Source organism: Aythya marila (genome assembly GCF_965140915.1).
Source record: "Aythya marila genome assembly, chromosome: 16".
Taxonomy (NCBI): Eukaryota; Metazoa; Chordata; class Aves; order Anseriformes; family Anatidae; genus Aythya; species Aythya marila.
This window is the reverse complement of record NC_139057.1, coordinates 9270437-9283574: the sequence shown is the minus strand read 5'-3', so window position 1 is coordinate 9283574 and position 13138 is coordinate 9270437. Positions and strand designations below refer to the sequence as shown.

Here is a 13138-nt window from a genome sequence, read left to right as displayed (position 1 = left end):
TAAGTAGAAACATCCTGCATACGTAAATTTTGAAGCATATGCGGGAAAAAGTATATGCAGTATTTGCAAAGCAATTCAGACTCCAATCCATGCTTGGAGATGTAGGATAGATTGACGTGAAGACTTACCATACTTTGCCAGTGTGAAATAGGAGAGGTCAGTTGTGGCTGAATTATCAAATGTGAAGTTGCTTTTGTATGGTAGCAAAACAAGAAACGATGAACTTCTATAACAGTTACAGGATTTACAACTGCCATTTTTTTATATAAAATTAACTTCCAAATGTGCTTAGTTATTGTTTTACGATCTTCAAGAATGTTTAAAAAAGAAATGGATGAGTTTTTAAGATCATTAATGTCTAATCTAAATTGCAGTTGCCTGGATGCATTTTTATTGGACTTACTGCAGAAATTGGCTATTAGTATAAACACAGTAAAACTGGGGACAAATAAATTCAAGTGTAAAGCAGGAACTTCAGTTTAGCTCCCTGGTTTGGATGGGGAAATTAGCAAGGAAAAGCGCATTTCCTTGGGCAGTGTGCAGATTTTCTCTGAAATATTGAAATAATGGAAATATCATAAAACACTGCCATGATAGATGTGCTGTGTCTTCCACAATAGCATGGGAAAACAGCAGTGCACGTGCGTGTTTCCTGGGAACACAGAGCAACTGAATTGGGTGCAGCTCAGATACATGTAACAAAGCTGGGAAATGAGAAATAATTGATGTTGTTATCAATGTCTAAAGAAAAAAGAGGCTTTTCTCTCATTTATGTTGAATATAAGTATTGTGGAGACCCAAATTACTGCTTCTTAGTGGGTGGTTCCACTGTAGCTGTCCCATCTTAATGATTGGCAGAGGTTGTACCTGTCTGAGATCTGAAAGACTATGGAGCAGCTGTGGAGATGTTGTAGATATATTACTGGACTTAGGATGTTTGCAAATGCTGCTTTTCTCTTGTGTTCAAAACAGCTCAGTCCTACTTCCAGATCCAAGAAGGTGCCTCAGGGCCGGACCATTCCACCAATGGGACCTGAAACCAAAGTGTATGTGGTCTGGGTTGAACGTTATGATGACATAGGTGCGTACAATTCTTATTGTTCATTAGTGTAGCAACAGATCAGAAAAACAGAGGAAAAAAATGGTTTTGTTCCTCTGTTAAAGAATGCTAAATCCTTATTAATTTCTGTAACTGACACTTAAGACTCTAAAATTGTTCCGATATTTAAGTGATGGTCCACGAGGTGTAAATGAATCACTGGATGTAGGTCTGGAGATTATTTTAACTCTAGCAGTACATGTGAAGTGCCCTTATGCACCCTCTCCCTAAGCTTAATGTATAAGGCTAGTGTGCACCCCCAGTACTGAGTTCTTCTCAGCTGTGGTCTACTTAGAATGGAGCTTCTGTGTTTCCTTTAAAAAAAGACTGACTAGTTTTACTTCTGATCAGCTGGTTTTGTTCTGAAGGGATCATCAGCTTCCTTGTTTTGATGGTACCTTTGAAACTTTGTACTTTGATCTTTCTTTGGGAGGGCTCATTTACTCGTTGCTTGGAGTGCCAGTTTGGATGGTGCTGTGTGGTCCAGTTATTCAGGTCCAGTTATTCAGGCAGTGTTCTGCTCCTTGTGCTAAATTAATGCTCTTTGGGTTGTTGTTTCCTCCCTAACTCTGGATGCTGAATATCCTGGGAGAGACCCAGCTTTGTCCATCCTGTTATGTCCATAATGTGGACAGTGGTGTGCAGCTGTCCCCCAGGCACGAGGAGTCCTTCGTCCCTAAGAATTTCTGCATGCTGGTTCGAAGCCATGGGCCAGGCTTCAGTGTGAAGTGAGAGCCTGTCTGTACTGACCTAGCTTGGTAGTGTCTGTAAGGCTGCCAGCAACAGATTCTATTTTACATTGTTTATTCTGCCTTTGTTTCTAATCCTAGTTCCTAGTTTAGCAATAAGAGGGGACCTCAATTAACTCCGAGTCCTCCCAGAGGAAAGCAACCAAGTGAGTAGAAGAGATCAGAGGAGGCTTCCCATTAATTGCTCAGCTGCTTCTTTCAGCAGCCACGGGAATCTCCCAGAGCTATGGGCCTGAAGATGAAGAAATGAGTCTGTGAGCCTCAGTAAAACTGGCAGTCAGATGACTGAGGGGAGGCTCTTGAAAGTTTCTCCTAGCCCAGAGGCTTTGCCTTATGCTGCTTACATTTTTGGCTTTTGTCTTATGTTTTATGAATCTGGACAGAGGAAAAACCTGACTTTGTTAGTCTAGGCTATCACCCTAGTGCCAACTGCCAGTCCTCCCTCTTGCTCCATCTCAAAATACTTCTGTGCACACCCCCTCCCCTCCCATTGTCTTCCTCTGCTAAATCCAGGTTTTGGGTGCACTCAACGCTCCAGTTCTAATGCCAGAAGGTATTTTCAGGCCTTACACTCTTCCTAAGCTTCAGCCCCTAAAAAAAAATAAAAAGGATGCAGCTACCACATCCAATTCCAGGGATTCAAGTTCTTATTTATTCCTTCTGCACCTTCAGTATGCAGGGACTTGTTACCAAGTGCAAGGTGGCAGAGTGGCAGGTTATGGTCAGGATTTGCAGAGACTGGACTCGAGGAACAATGCCGTGTTTGCCAGAGCAAACTGTTATTCCTGTGTGGGGTGCTCAAAGGAACTACAGATGCAAGCAGTGCTATCATTTGAAGTTCCAAGCACTGTTTTTGAGGCTGATATTTACAGATGGGAAAAGAAGCTACTGGATAATAATTTGAAAGTTTATCTTGTTGTGAAACACTTCATCTCCTTCCTGTTTTCATTGTTCTTCTGGAGATTTTGACCTTTGGGATTAAGAAAATTGAGGGTCTGGGACACGTTACCTAATCTGTTGAGCACTGGATGAATGAGGTGTGTCTGTATACTCCATGTACTGCTTATGCTTAAAACAGACCAACAAAAGGCTTGGCATCAGCTGTGTTTCCAGAACATCCATGGCATAAATGCTTGAGGCTTACATCATTTTAACTAGTGATAACTCATCTTTCTTGGTCCCTAAATAAATAAAACTGGGGTAGTTAAACTTTATTCTGTGCGTCCTTTTCACATAGAAAACTTCCCCCTCCCTGATCTGATGTCGGAGACAAGCACTGGTGTAGAAACTACAGCCAACAGTAGCACTTCCGTAAGGTAAGACTACTCTTATTTTCGTTACCTTTCTAGATTCTCGCAGACAGCAGTCTAGGCTGCACTTCAGAAGAAGCCATAAGTGAATATATTTACATTCTTCAGCTTTCACAGGGAACCCCAGAAACTGTAGGCAGTCTTATTAAAAAGACAGTTGAGTTCCTCGTGGCCAAGAGGGCCAACAGGATCCTGGTGTGCATTAGAAGGAGCGTGGCCAGCAGGTCAAGGGAGGTGATCCTCCCCCTCTACTCTGCCCTGGTGAGGCCTCACCTGGAGTACTGTGTCCAGTTCTGGGCTCCCCGGTACAAGAAAGACAGGGATCTCCTGGAAAGAGTCCAGCAGAGGGCCACAAAGATGATACGGGGCCTGGAGCATCTTCCTTATGAGGAAAGGCTGAGAGACCTGGGTCTGTTCAGCCTGGAGAAGAGAAGTCTGAGGGGGAAATCTCATCAATGTGTATAAATACCTGAGGTATGGGAGACAGAGGGATATGGCCAACCTCTTTTCAGTGGTTTGCAGGGACAGGACAAGGAGTAATGGTCAGAAGATAGAGCACAGGAAGTTCTGCACCAACATGAGAGAGAATTTCTTCATGGTGAGGGTGACGGAGCACTGGAAAAGACTGCCCAGGGAGGTTGTGGAGTCTCCTCTGGAGATATTTAAGGCCTGTCTGGACGCCTACCTGGGCAGCCTGCTCTAAGGAACCTGCTTTGGCAGGGGGGTTGGACCCGATGATCTTTCAAGGTCCCTTCCAACCCCTTCAATTCTGTGATTCTGTGTGATCTCCCACCAGTCCTTCTCTGTTTGTGAACAGCAGGTCTAGGGGGGCACCCCTCTGGTAGGCTCACTAACCAGCTGAGTCAGGAAGCTGTCCTCCATGCACTCCAGGAACTTTCTAGGCTGCTTCCTCAGGGCTGTGTTGTATTTCCAGCACGTGTCTGGGAAGTTGAAGTCCCCCATGAGAACAAGCGCTGACGATTGAATGACTTCTGCCAGCTGCTTACAGAATGCCTCTTCTGCCTCTTCATCATGGTTTGGCGGTCTATTACAGACCCCCACCAGGATGTCCACCTTGTTGGCCAACCCCCTGATCCTTACCCACAGGGACTCTGCCTTGTCATTCCCAACCCTGAGCTCAACAATATCGAAACGTTCTCTAATATAGAGTCACATCACCTCCCCTCCTAAGTTGCCTGTCCCTTCTGAAGAGCTTGTAGCCATCCATTGCAGCACTCCAGTCGCGGGAGTGGTTCCACCACGTGTCAGTGTTGGTGATGAAGTTACAGTTTCCCTGCTGCACAATGGCATCCAGCTCCTCCTGTTAGTTGCCCATGCTGCGTGCATTGCTGTAGATGCACTTCAGTTGTGCCATTGCCCTCGCCCCCAACCCTGGGACTCCTCCCCCAGGCTCATCTTTATCAAGCATCATTTCCCCCCTGCCCTACCTGCTGGTTTAGCCACAAGACATTTTTAGCATCCTTTTAACAATCTATGGATGAAAAATGACTGGTTTGATTGAAATACTGCTAGACTGATGAACTAACAGCCATATCTTTTTCCTTAAGATCTGCCATTCCTGAGAAGGAAGTTCCTGTGATCTTCATCCATCCTTTAAACACTGGCTTATTCAGGATAAAACTACAAGGAGCAACTGGGAAATTCAACATGGTTATCCCACTGGTGGATGGAATGATAGTCAGTAGGAGAGCTCTTGGTAAGCTAAAGATGTTTAGGAACACCTGTGTTTTCTTTTGATTTTGTTTTTTATTTTCACATGGAGGCATTTCAGTGACTGGTCCAATCCATCCCATATGGCATTGACTACCTCTACCATCACAGAGCATTGCAAGTACCCTGCCAGCAATATTTTTGTTTGCACTCCTTCGCAAAAAGTAAATACAAAAGGAGTGTTAATTCCACTTTTGTTCATGCTACGTGTTTCCATTTTTCTGTTATGCTGTTAGTGTGAAATCTGGCTAATCCCAGCAATTTAATGCAGCGTTAAGGATAGCTCAGGGACTGTGGAGTGTGGGTGGTGATATATCTGCAAATTGCATGGTTTGGAATTTTTCATTGGAAGAAATACTGGGCATGACAGCACATCTTTATTTTGTTCTTTTTGCAGCAACAGTGGAAGCAGGAACAGCAGAGGGAGCAGGTGCTTAGCAGTTAGCTGGCAGCATTGCTCAGTCGGCTGAGCTGTAGGCTCAACTGTAACTGTAGCAATCAGGTGAGGGCATGGAAATATTAATGGAGGAAGGAAAAGGAGCAGTTTAGGTGGGAGAGATCAGAAATGTGGCTCAAAAATGTCTATCACTGGGGGCCAAGATGCTGGTGTTACCTGACTACCAGAAGATAGTGTTGAATTTTGAATTGTGCTAGCATGCAGTGTTTGGTCCTTGTGGTTTAGAAATAGGATTGCAATTAAAAGCCACAGAGATTGTCAGGCCTGTGTTAATGGGTGCATGTGTGCAATCCACCTTCTTCTGGGTTCCTGGATGTATTAATGACTCAATCTTGGGTATCTGTGCTATTATAAATTCAGTAACTGGAAATCTTACTCCAGTAAAAGCTATTCCCAGGGCCGATCGAAATGAATAAACTCACATTAGGGTACTTGCACATAACCATAAAGCTAATGTTGTAGGGATCTGTTGGGGGTGACTACCAGGTTCTGATTTTGCATGTCATTCAGTGATGGGGAAGTTAAAGCCAGTTTGGGCTTTCAAATAAACTTTGTGAATTCAGCTGATGACAATGGCTTATACTAATAAAGAACACCGTGTGTTTTCTTGGGGTTGTGCTGTCTTTTCAGGAGGAGAACATAATGAAATTTGTCTGACCTCTAAGTTCAGCATGTGTGGTTTGTGGTTGTCAGGAATCAGGTCCTCTAGATAAGGCAAGCGGTGTTTGTTGCAGTTTCACTGATACTTTTCTATAGGCAGAAAAGGAGTTAATGGACACTTTCATAAACGTTACATATGAATTTAATTTTGGAGTAGAAGAAAGTCTACTGCTGGTTTTGCCTAAATATTAGCTACTTAGGTTCTGAACCTTCTCCTCCCAGCCATATGCAGAAGTATGAGTTAGGGAAGGGCAACAGCTGTGGCAAAGCCATGAGGGCAGAGAGAACTGTTTCTAGCCACAACCCATAGTCTGTCTTTGCCCCCGTTCAGAGAGGATGGTTCTGTCATCCCTGCTGGTGCTGTGATGGATTCTGTACTCTTGCTGTTATCAGTGCTCGTATGGCTCCTCAATGTTACCTGTTGCCACCTCAGCCCCAGCTGAACTCCACGTGTCCTCATGCAACCTAGCCTTGAGCTGTCATACTGCTCCAGCGGTGTTGGGGTCCTACATTGTTTCCCCACTTGGTCCTGAGGGAGCTGTTGCAGGCTGCTGTGCAGCACTGGCAAAGCAGGGAAATCTTCCTTCTCCTCCAGCTGGATTAGAGTACCATAGACTTCGTCCCTTTCTTATTTGCGTTTGACAGTAGAACAATCTCACAGCCCTGGGGACCATGATTATCTGTTACCAGCTGGTCTTTCAGAAAAGTTCTTGATTTGGTGCTGCTGAGCATCTTCCCCTAGGTTTTTAGATGGAGCAGAACCCAAAACTTTCTTTATCTTTGAAACCAGCACGGGGGCACAACTTAATTTTGTTTAAACTTGATTCCAACATTGTTTCTTTTTCAGGTTTTTTAGTGAGACAAACAGTAATAAATATTTGTCGGAGAAAGAGGCTGGAAAGTGATTCATACAACCCCCCACATGTCCGCCGAAAACAGAAAATAGCAGACATTGTCAATAAATACCGGAACAGGCAGCTGGAGCCAGAATTTTATACCTCACTTTTCCAGGAGGTTGGGCTCAAGAACTGCAACGCCTAGGCCATTATCCTTCCAGGACAATCAGATCAGAGCTTGGTGGCTACAGTAATGAAAACAGTTAAATAACAACAAATTTCCTCAGCCCTCTGGAATTCAGGAAACCCATATTCTAGCACAAGTCAGCAGTTACCATGTGGGAGGAATGAGAAATGAATCAAAAACATTGCAGTTGGGATATTGACTCAATTCACCTACCCTCAAAAGATTACTGAATTCCAATCTTCCTGGATACTCGCAACATAATCTTTTCACCCAATCATCTATTCCAGACTAATTAGGAACTGTGTCTCATTCTGTGAGAAAACGATCAAAACAAAAATATCTCTGCATATCAGTATGGATAACAAAATACAAACAAACCTGCCTTCAGACACCTCGCTACACCCTCTTGTTAAAGGAGAAAGGAACAGGGTCTCTCCTTTGAGGAGAGACTTCTTTCTGAGCATTGACTATCCCTGCAAGAACTTAAGAAGTTTTCAACCCCCCTTCAGAGTACAACAGAAGATACTTCACTGCTTGTAACCAATTTGTGTACCAAAAGGAAGAAAAATGTTCAGAAATATCAGATCATGAAATTCGTGGGCAAGATGCTGTATTTTACGGTATCCTCCTTGGTTGGGCATGAGTCTATCTGCATACAACATTTCTGTCATACTGAGTACAAACACAACACCTGAAATTACCAGGCTTTCAAACATAAGCTGTTAGTAGATAAGAGTTCTTGGTCATATAAAAACAAGATTTTGACTTTCAGGTCTGTTGCAAAATGTCACATTTAATTTTAGCAGCTTGATTTTATTTTTTTATGCAATACTTATTTTGAAGTTTCCATAGCACCTAGTCGCCGTTTCCATTAAATCGTAAACATTATTTGCTTTCCTTCCATTGGCTTGAAATCTGAGGTTCTGGGGCTGCCTTCTGCCTGCCACTTTTTTATAGCATAAGTGGTTTTTGCAGCTTCTACACTTCTCAGATGCTCCTATTACAAAGGGTAAAACAATTCAAACAGAAAATTCAGGAGCTGTTCTTTTTTTCCGTTAATTAGCTATTTCATGGAAGTCCATTTGGACTTTAGTTATAACTTAAAATCGTTTTGAAGCTACTGTGCTTTCTCACTGTCAGCAGCAGTGGTTCCTTTTCTCCTAGGTCAGAAGATCTCCTCCAAACTGCTGGTGTCTCTCTTGGCCCTACTCAGGTAAAATATATGAATTGTTGGCTTTCATCCCAGGTGAAACAGGCCAGTGTGGATTCAGTTCTCTGATCATTGGCAACTTCAGTTCAAGTGCTCTGCTACTTCTGTGTGCACTTTGGCTGTGAGCTCAGCAGACAGCAACAAGCTGTCCTCCAGGAGTAGGTTTTTGAATGAGGATGCAGATAAAACTTAAAATAAATAAATTAAAAAAAAAAGTAAAAGGCATACTTTCCTTTTCAGACCACCACTTTCTCATATGGTCAGGACTTGAAGGTTGTGCTGGGAAAAGATGTTTACAACTACAAATTTAATACTGGGAATATAAGAGCTGCAGTGGGCATTTGCATTCTTGGGAGTGCTTTCAAGCTCCCAGCGCAATCTTAACTTGTGTTGCAGTAATGAATCATCACTGATGCTCCTGTGTAGGTGCAGTTTGTGATCACTGGCAGCAGCATGTGTTCTCCTTCCAATAAGTAGATAGTATAAGAGTATAAATGTAAGTAGGAATTTGTGGAGCTCTTCAAGTTATTTTAAGTTATTTTTCAGAAGCTTTTTAATATGTATTGCAATAATGCCTGTGAGTCATTTAATTTTGATATTTCACAGTTAATTTATGCAACAGTTCTGACCTGAAACAGTCTTAATTGTTTCATTTTAACTGATCTGCCAAGGACATACTCTGTCTCTGTCTTTGTATTAGCCATGAAAAAACACATGAAAACATGGGGCCCTAAAAATACACTTGCAAGGACTTTCAGGATATCAACCAAAAAGGGGCTTGGGGTGATAGCTGTGGTGGTTACAGGGGACAGGCATACACGCCTCAACTCAGGAGCTCTTGATTTTGATCCAGATGAATCTCAAGTGGAAAAACAAAACCACAGAATGAAAACCATTGTAGAAGCAAGCATGGTGGCTGGCCTGTGCTTATGTGATGCCCTGGTTGTAAATGGCAGCAGGTGTTGCAAGTCAGCATTTGGGTTTATTGGCAAAGCTGTGAAGGGAAATTTAGCTTCATTTCTCTGGTAAACTTTTGCCAGTATCAATTTAATGCACGGACACTAAATTTACCCACATTTTGTATGTACCTATTGGATTTAAATAATGGCCAAACACACTTTAAACCACTGACTAAAAGGCATGACCAATGCATGTGTAACAAAAATAAACATACTGAGCAATCAAATGTTTGCACATCTTCAATAACTTAAAAACAAAACCCACATACCATAGCTATGAGCGTGTGTTATATGCAGAATCATTGGTTTATATCCTAGTGAGCTACAAAAGATACTTCAGTTACTTGGGTACAGTCAGTAGCAAAGATGTGGACTTGGGAACCCTGGATATGTTCTGCAAAGTCCAAGATAGCCAAATGGACTGCTTGAAATACTACTCTCTAAAAAGGCCTATGCTTGGCTGAAGAATAGTTCTTTGGTCTATTTCCATATTTCATCTAAATCATGAGTACAGCACCCATTTGAGCATTAATAACAGTGAAAGCAATGCGATGTTTCAGAAATCTTGAAAGAAGGTAACTTTTGCATGCACTGTTGCTGTTTATCCTGCAGCCTGGGTGAGTAGGCATTTATAACTTGATTAATGTGATTTATAAAATCAGTTGTTTGATGCTTTTACACATTACTGATATGACCTAGCCATAAATTTGGGGTTTTGCTGTCTGGAAAGATGAACCTTCAAGAAAGTCACAGTTTAGTATAAAAACCTTGATTCCAGAAATGTGTTGTCATCCCATTTGGTTTGGATGCAAACTGCAGTAGTAAATGCCCGTGGCAAACTCATACCATGGAGCGTGTCTACAAGCAGCGTCCCTCATCCCCCTGTGCACAGAGGTCTCCACTGTCGTCATCGTAAAATATAAACCACCAACCTGGGAAAAAAAATCCTTGTCTGCTCAGAGTTTGTGGCTTCAGTTAGCCCAGGATGGAGCCTAGAGCTTTTTCTGCAAAAGAATTAGAGCAAATACGAGGTTTCAGTTGTGATGTTACTGTCAAGATTCCAGACTTCTGTTTTTTTTCCACCACAAACCACTGTATTGAGTTTTTAATTTTAAAACTTTTAATTTTAAAACTTTTACATTGTTGGTCATTGGAGAGAATTAATATTGACCACTTTGTGTGTCGTGTGACAGCCTAGACTTCTGCACATTGCATAGAGTGACAAAAGCTGAGATGCAAACATGACACAACTAAACTGAGACTTTTTCTTTTTACATAAGACCTTTCATGTTGGGTTCATGATTCTGCTTTAAGTGATGGCATCCTTTTAATGGTGCAGAAAGAGGGAGGGTAAATGTCACCCTGTTAAATGCAGTGTTGACATTACAGAAATTTTAGTACCTTAATAAAGACTCATTTAAAGAAATCATCTTAAAGGTACTTTAAAAAAGCATTACAAACTTACAGCAAAGGGGAGAGGATGGTGTCTGCGAAAAATAAGGTGTAGGCACAGACAGCAGCATGTGCATGACGGCTGTAGGGCAGAGCAGCTCTCGATGCTATGCTGGCTGCCCAGGCATCTCTTCCCTGCAAGGTTCTGCATGCTCAGAAAGACAGGAGAGCTAAATTTCAATCTAATAGACTAATTAGATGTGATTTAATGACTGCATAATTGAGTGATGTCTTTGAAGGAAAACACGGGCATTTTCCACATGGATTTTAGCAGGAGTAATTTGCAATGAGAATGCCAGATATCACATGCTTCAAATCATATACAATTTGTATGAATTTCTGTATGTTGCCAAGACATGATCTTTTTGTTCTTACTGTATTTTTCTGTAAATATTCCTGGCGCTAAGTTGTAAAGTAAAGGCAAATGTAAATATGAAGATGTGAACTATGTTTCCTTGTCTCTAGTACTTTATCTCTTATTTGTTTAGGGAAGGCACACAAAGGCTTGTTTGTATTTATGCCAATTCTTTGTCCAGGAGAAACACATCAAATATTGAATGTAACACAATTAGTCCAATAAATTTTAAAGATTCTTATCTAATAGCTTTGCAGTTTCTGATTTTTAATATTTTCCAATGCCTTTGGTTGAAAAATCAACCAATAGTGACGATGTTTCCCAGAGCAATAGCAGACAGATGTAGTAAAATTGCGCACCCTCTACTACACAGCAGCTATGGTAACAGTGCACAAGCTTATATTTAAGGAAATCACGTTGCACCTTGGCAGTGGGTGGGAGGGGAATGACGACTTGGAAGCACTGCTTTTGGGGAGAGGCCTGGTGTTCCTGCCATGCAAAGGTTCTCCATTTTTACAGTGCCCCCCTCTGTATCTCAGCTCCACCTGCGTTTGCAGCTGGCTGAATTATGCTGTGGGGCTTGGAATGCTGACGCAGTAAAGCGGAATTAAAATGCAGTGCAGAGTCCCACAAATGCCACAGAAACAACTTTTTCTTAAGGATGAAGGATTTCCAAGCTCAATCACTTGGATCAGGAGAGGAGTAGTGCAGCAGGGTGAAGCAGCAAGCTTGGAAATCAGGAAAACACTGCCAGAAAGCAGGACTGGAAGGAGGAAACAGGGTCTGCCTGCTGACCATTCCTCAGCTTCCTGGGAGTCAGGGTGGTCAGCACAGCTCTCCCTTGCCTTCACCTGGGTTCCCCAAATCAGTGCTGTGGCCTCTGCTGGGGCAGGGCCCTGCCTGCCCCTTTCAGCACCTTGCTGGCATGAGCCAGGCTGCTTGTGCAGCCGCCCTCAACACAAAAAGCTGCCTTTGGGCCATGGACTTTTCATGAAATCTGTTTACAGACTAGAAGAAAAACATTGAAATGACCCTTTCAGAAACCTTAAACAGGGCAACGCGAATGTGGTGGTGGTTAGGGTTTTTGTTTTCCTGTTGACTCCACTTGTAAGGGTTTTGGCTGCTCTTCCCTGCCATGGGATTCCGGACTGCGCTCCTCTGCAGGATCGCCTCCAGGAAAGCTTAGGGCAGGTCCTCCCCAGATGGGTCAATGTGTCCTTCCTTGCAGTCCCAAAGCAGAAAAGGTTTTCTGTGGCTCTACTTGAAGGTCTGGTTACTTCCTTCTTCAGCTAAGTGAGGTAAAAAGCACCAGGCAGAGCCAGCCATTCACCTCCCACGTGGCCAGGAAGCCCTTGCTGTACTCACCACGCTGTCCTGCCGCTGCTCCGGGCTTCTCATTGACCAGACTTTTCTTTTCTTTATTTGCCTGCTGTCACTGAGGGCCTGTCTGCCGGGAGGGAGGTAGTAGGGCAGCGGGCGCTGGGGCTGCCTTGTGCTGAGCTGTGCCTGTGACACCAGGGTTTCCCCAGGCCACGTGGGTGCTGATGGAGCATCCCTGGGCTGTGGTGTAATCGTGGCAAACGGCCGCATCTCCAGGCATTGCTGTGGTGACCGGGTGCATCCCGGGGGGCCCAGCCTCGGCTTGCTCCCTCTGCCGTGTCTTCACGCGCTGCTGGAGGCAAGTCCCTCAGTCTAAGCCCTGCACTTGGTGTGCGGCAGTGCTGGGGAGGGGGCTGCTGCGAGCATCTGGAACCAGGAAGGTGCCTGCAAGGTGTAAAGCTGTTTCCTACTGCCTGTGGGAGCAGCAACATTTTCTGCTTCATTTTATATGGTGCATCCAAAACACCCGCCCTGCAAACTGGGGCTCACCCCTGTTTTTAGCCTCACTACAGGTATCACGAAGAAGAAGTGATGCAAGATGGCTCCAGTGCTCCAGTCAGGTTTTCTTGCAAAGCTTTTACTGGGAAAGGCGGAGGTGATGCCCCAAATGCAGTTTCATGGCCAAAGGCACCTGCACGTGGCCCCAGGGGTGTCACTGATTTCACTCTCTCCATGCACCAGGCAGGAGCAGAGGGTATTTGTGGTGCCCTTGGACCCAGCTGGGTGTTGTGATGCTGCCCCCAAGTCCCCCAT

The 13138-nt window shown here is 43.7% G+C and overlaps 1 protein-coding gene across 2 annotated transcripts in view; it reads left to right on the top strand.

The window, feature by feature from the left end:
* RALGAPB (Ral GTPase activating protein non-catalytic subunit beta) overlaps nucleotides 1-11245 on the top strand; it is a 64582-nt gene extending 53337 nt beyond the window's left edge. For both annotated transcript variants that reach the window (XM_082773035.1, XM_082773034.1), the window contains exons 27-30: nucleotides 973-1081; nucleotides 3086-3164; nucleotides 4727-4875; nucleotides 6854-11245. In XM_082773035.1, the coding sequence (XP_082629161.1) occupies nucleotides 973-1081; nucleotides 3086-3164; nucleotides 4727-4875; nucleotides 6854-7047 (531 nt within the window). In that variant the 3' untranslated portion in view covers nucleotides 7048-11245. The remainder of the gene's footprint in view (nucleotides 1-972; nucleotides 1082-3085; nucleotides 3165-4726; nucleotides 4876-6853) is intronic.
* Nucleotides 11246-13138: the final 1893 nt, after the last annotated feature.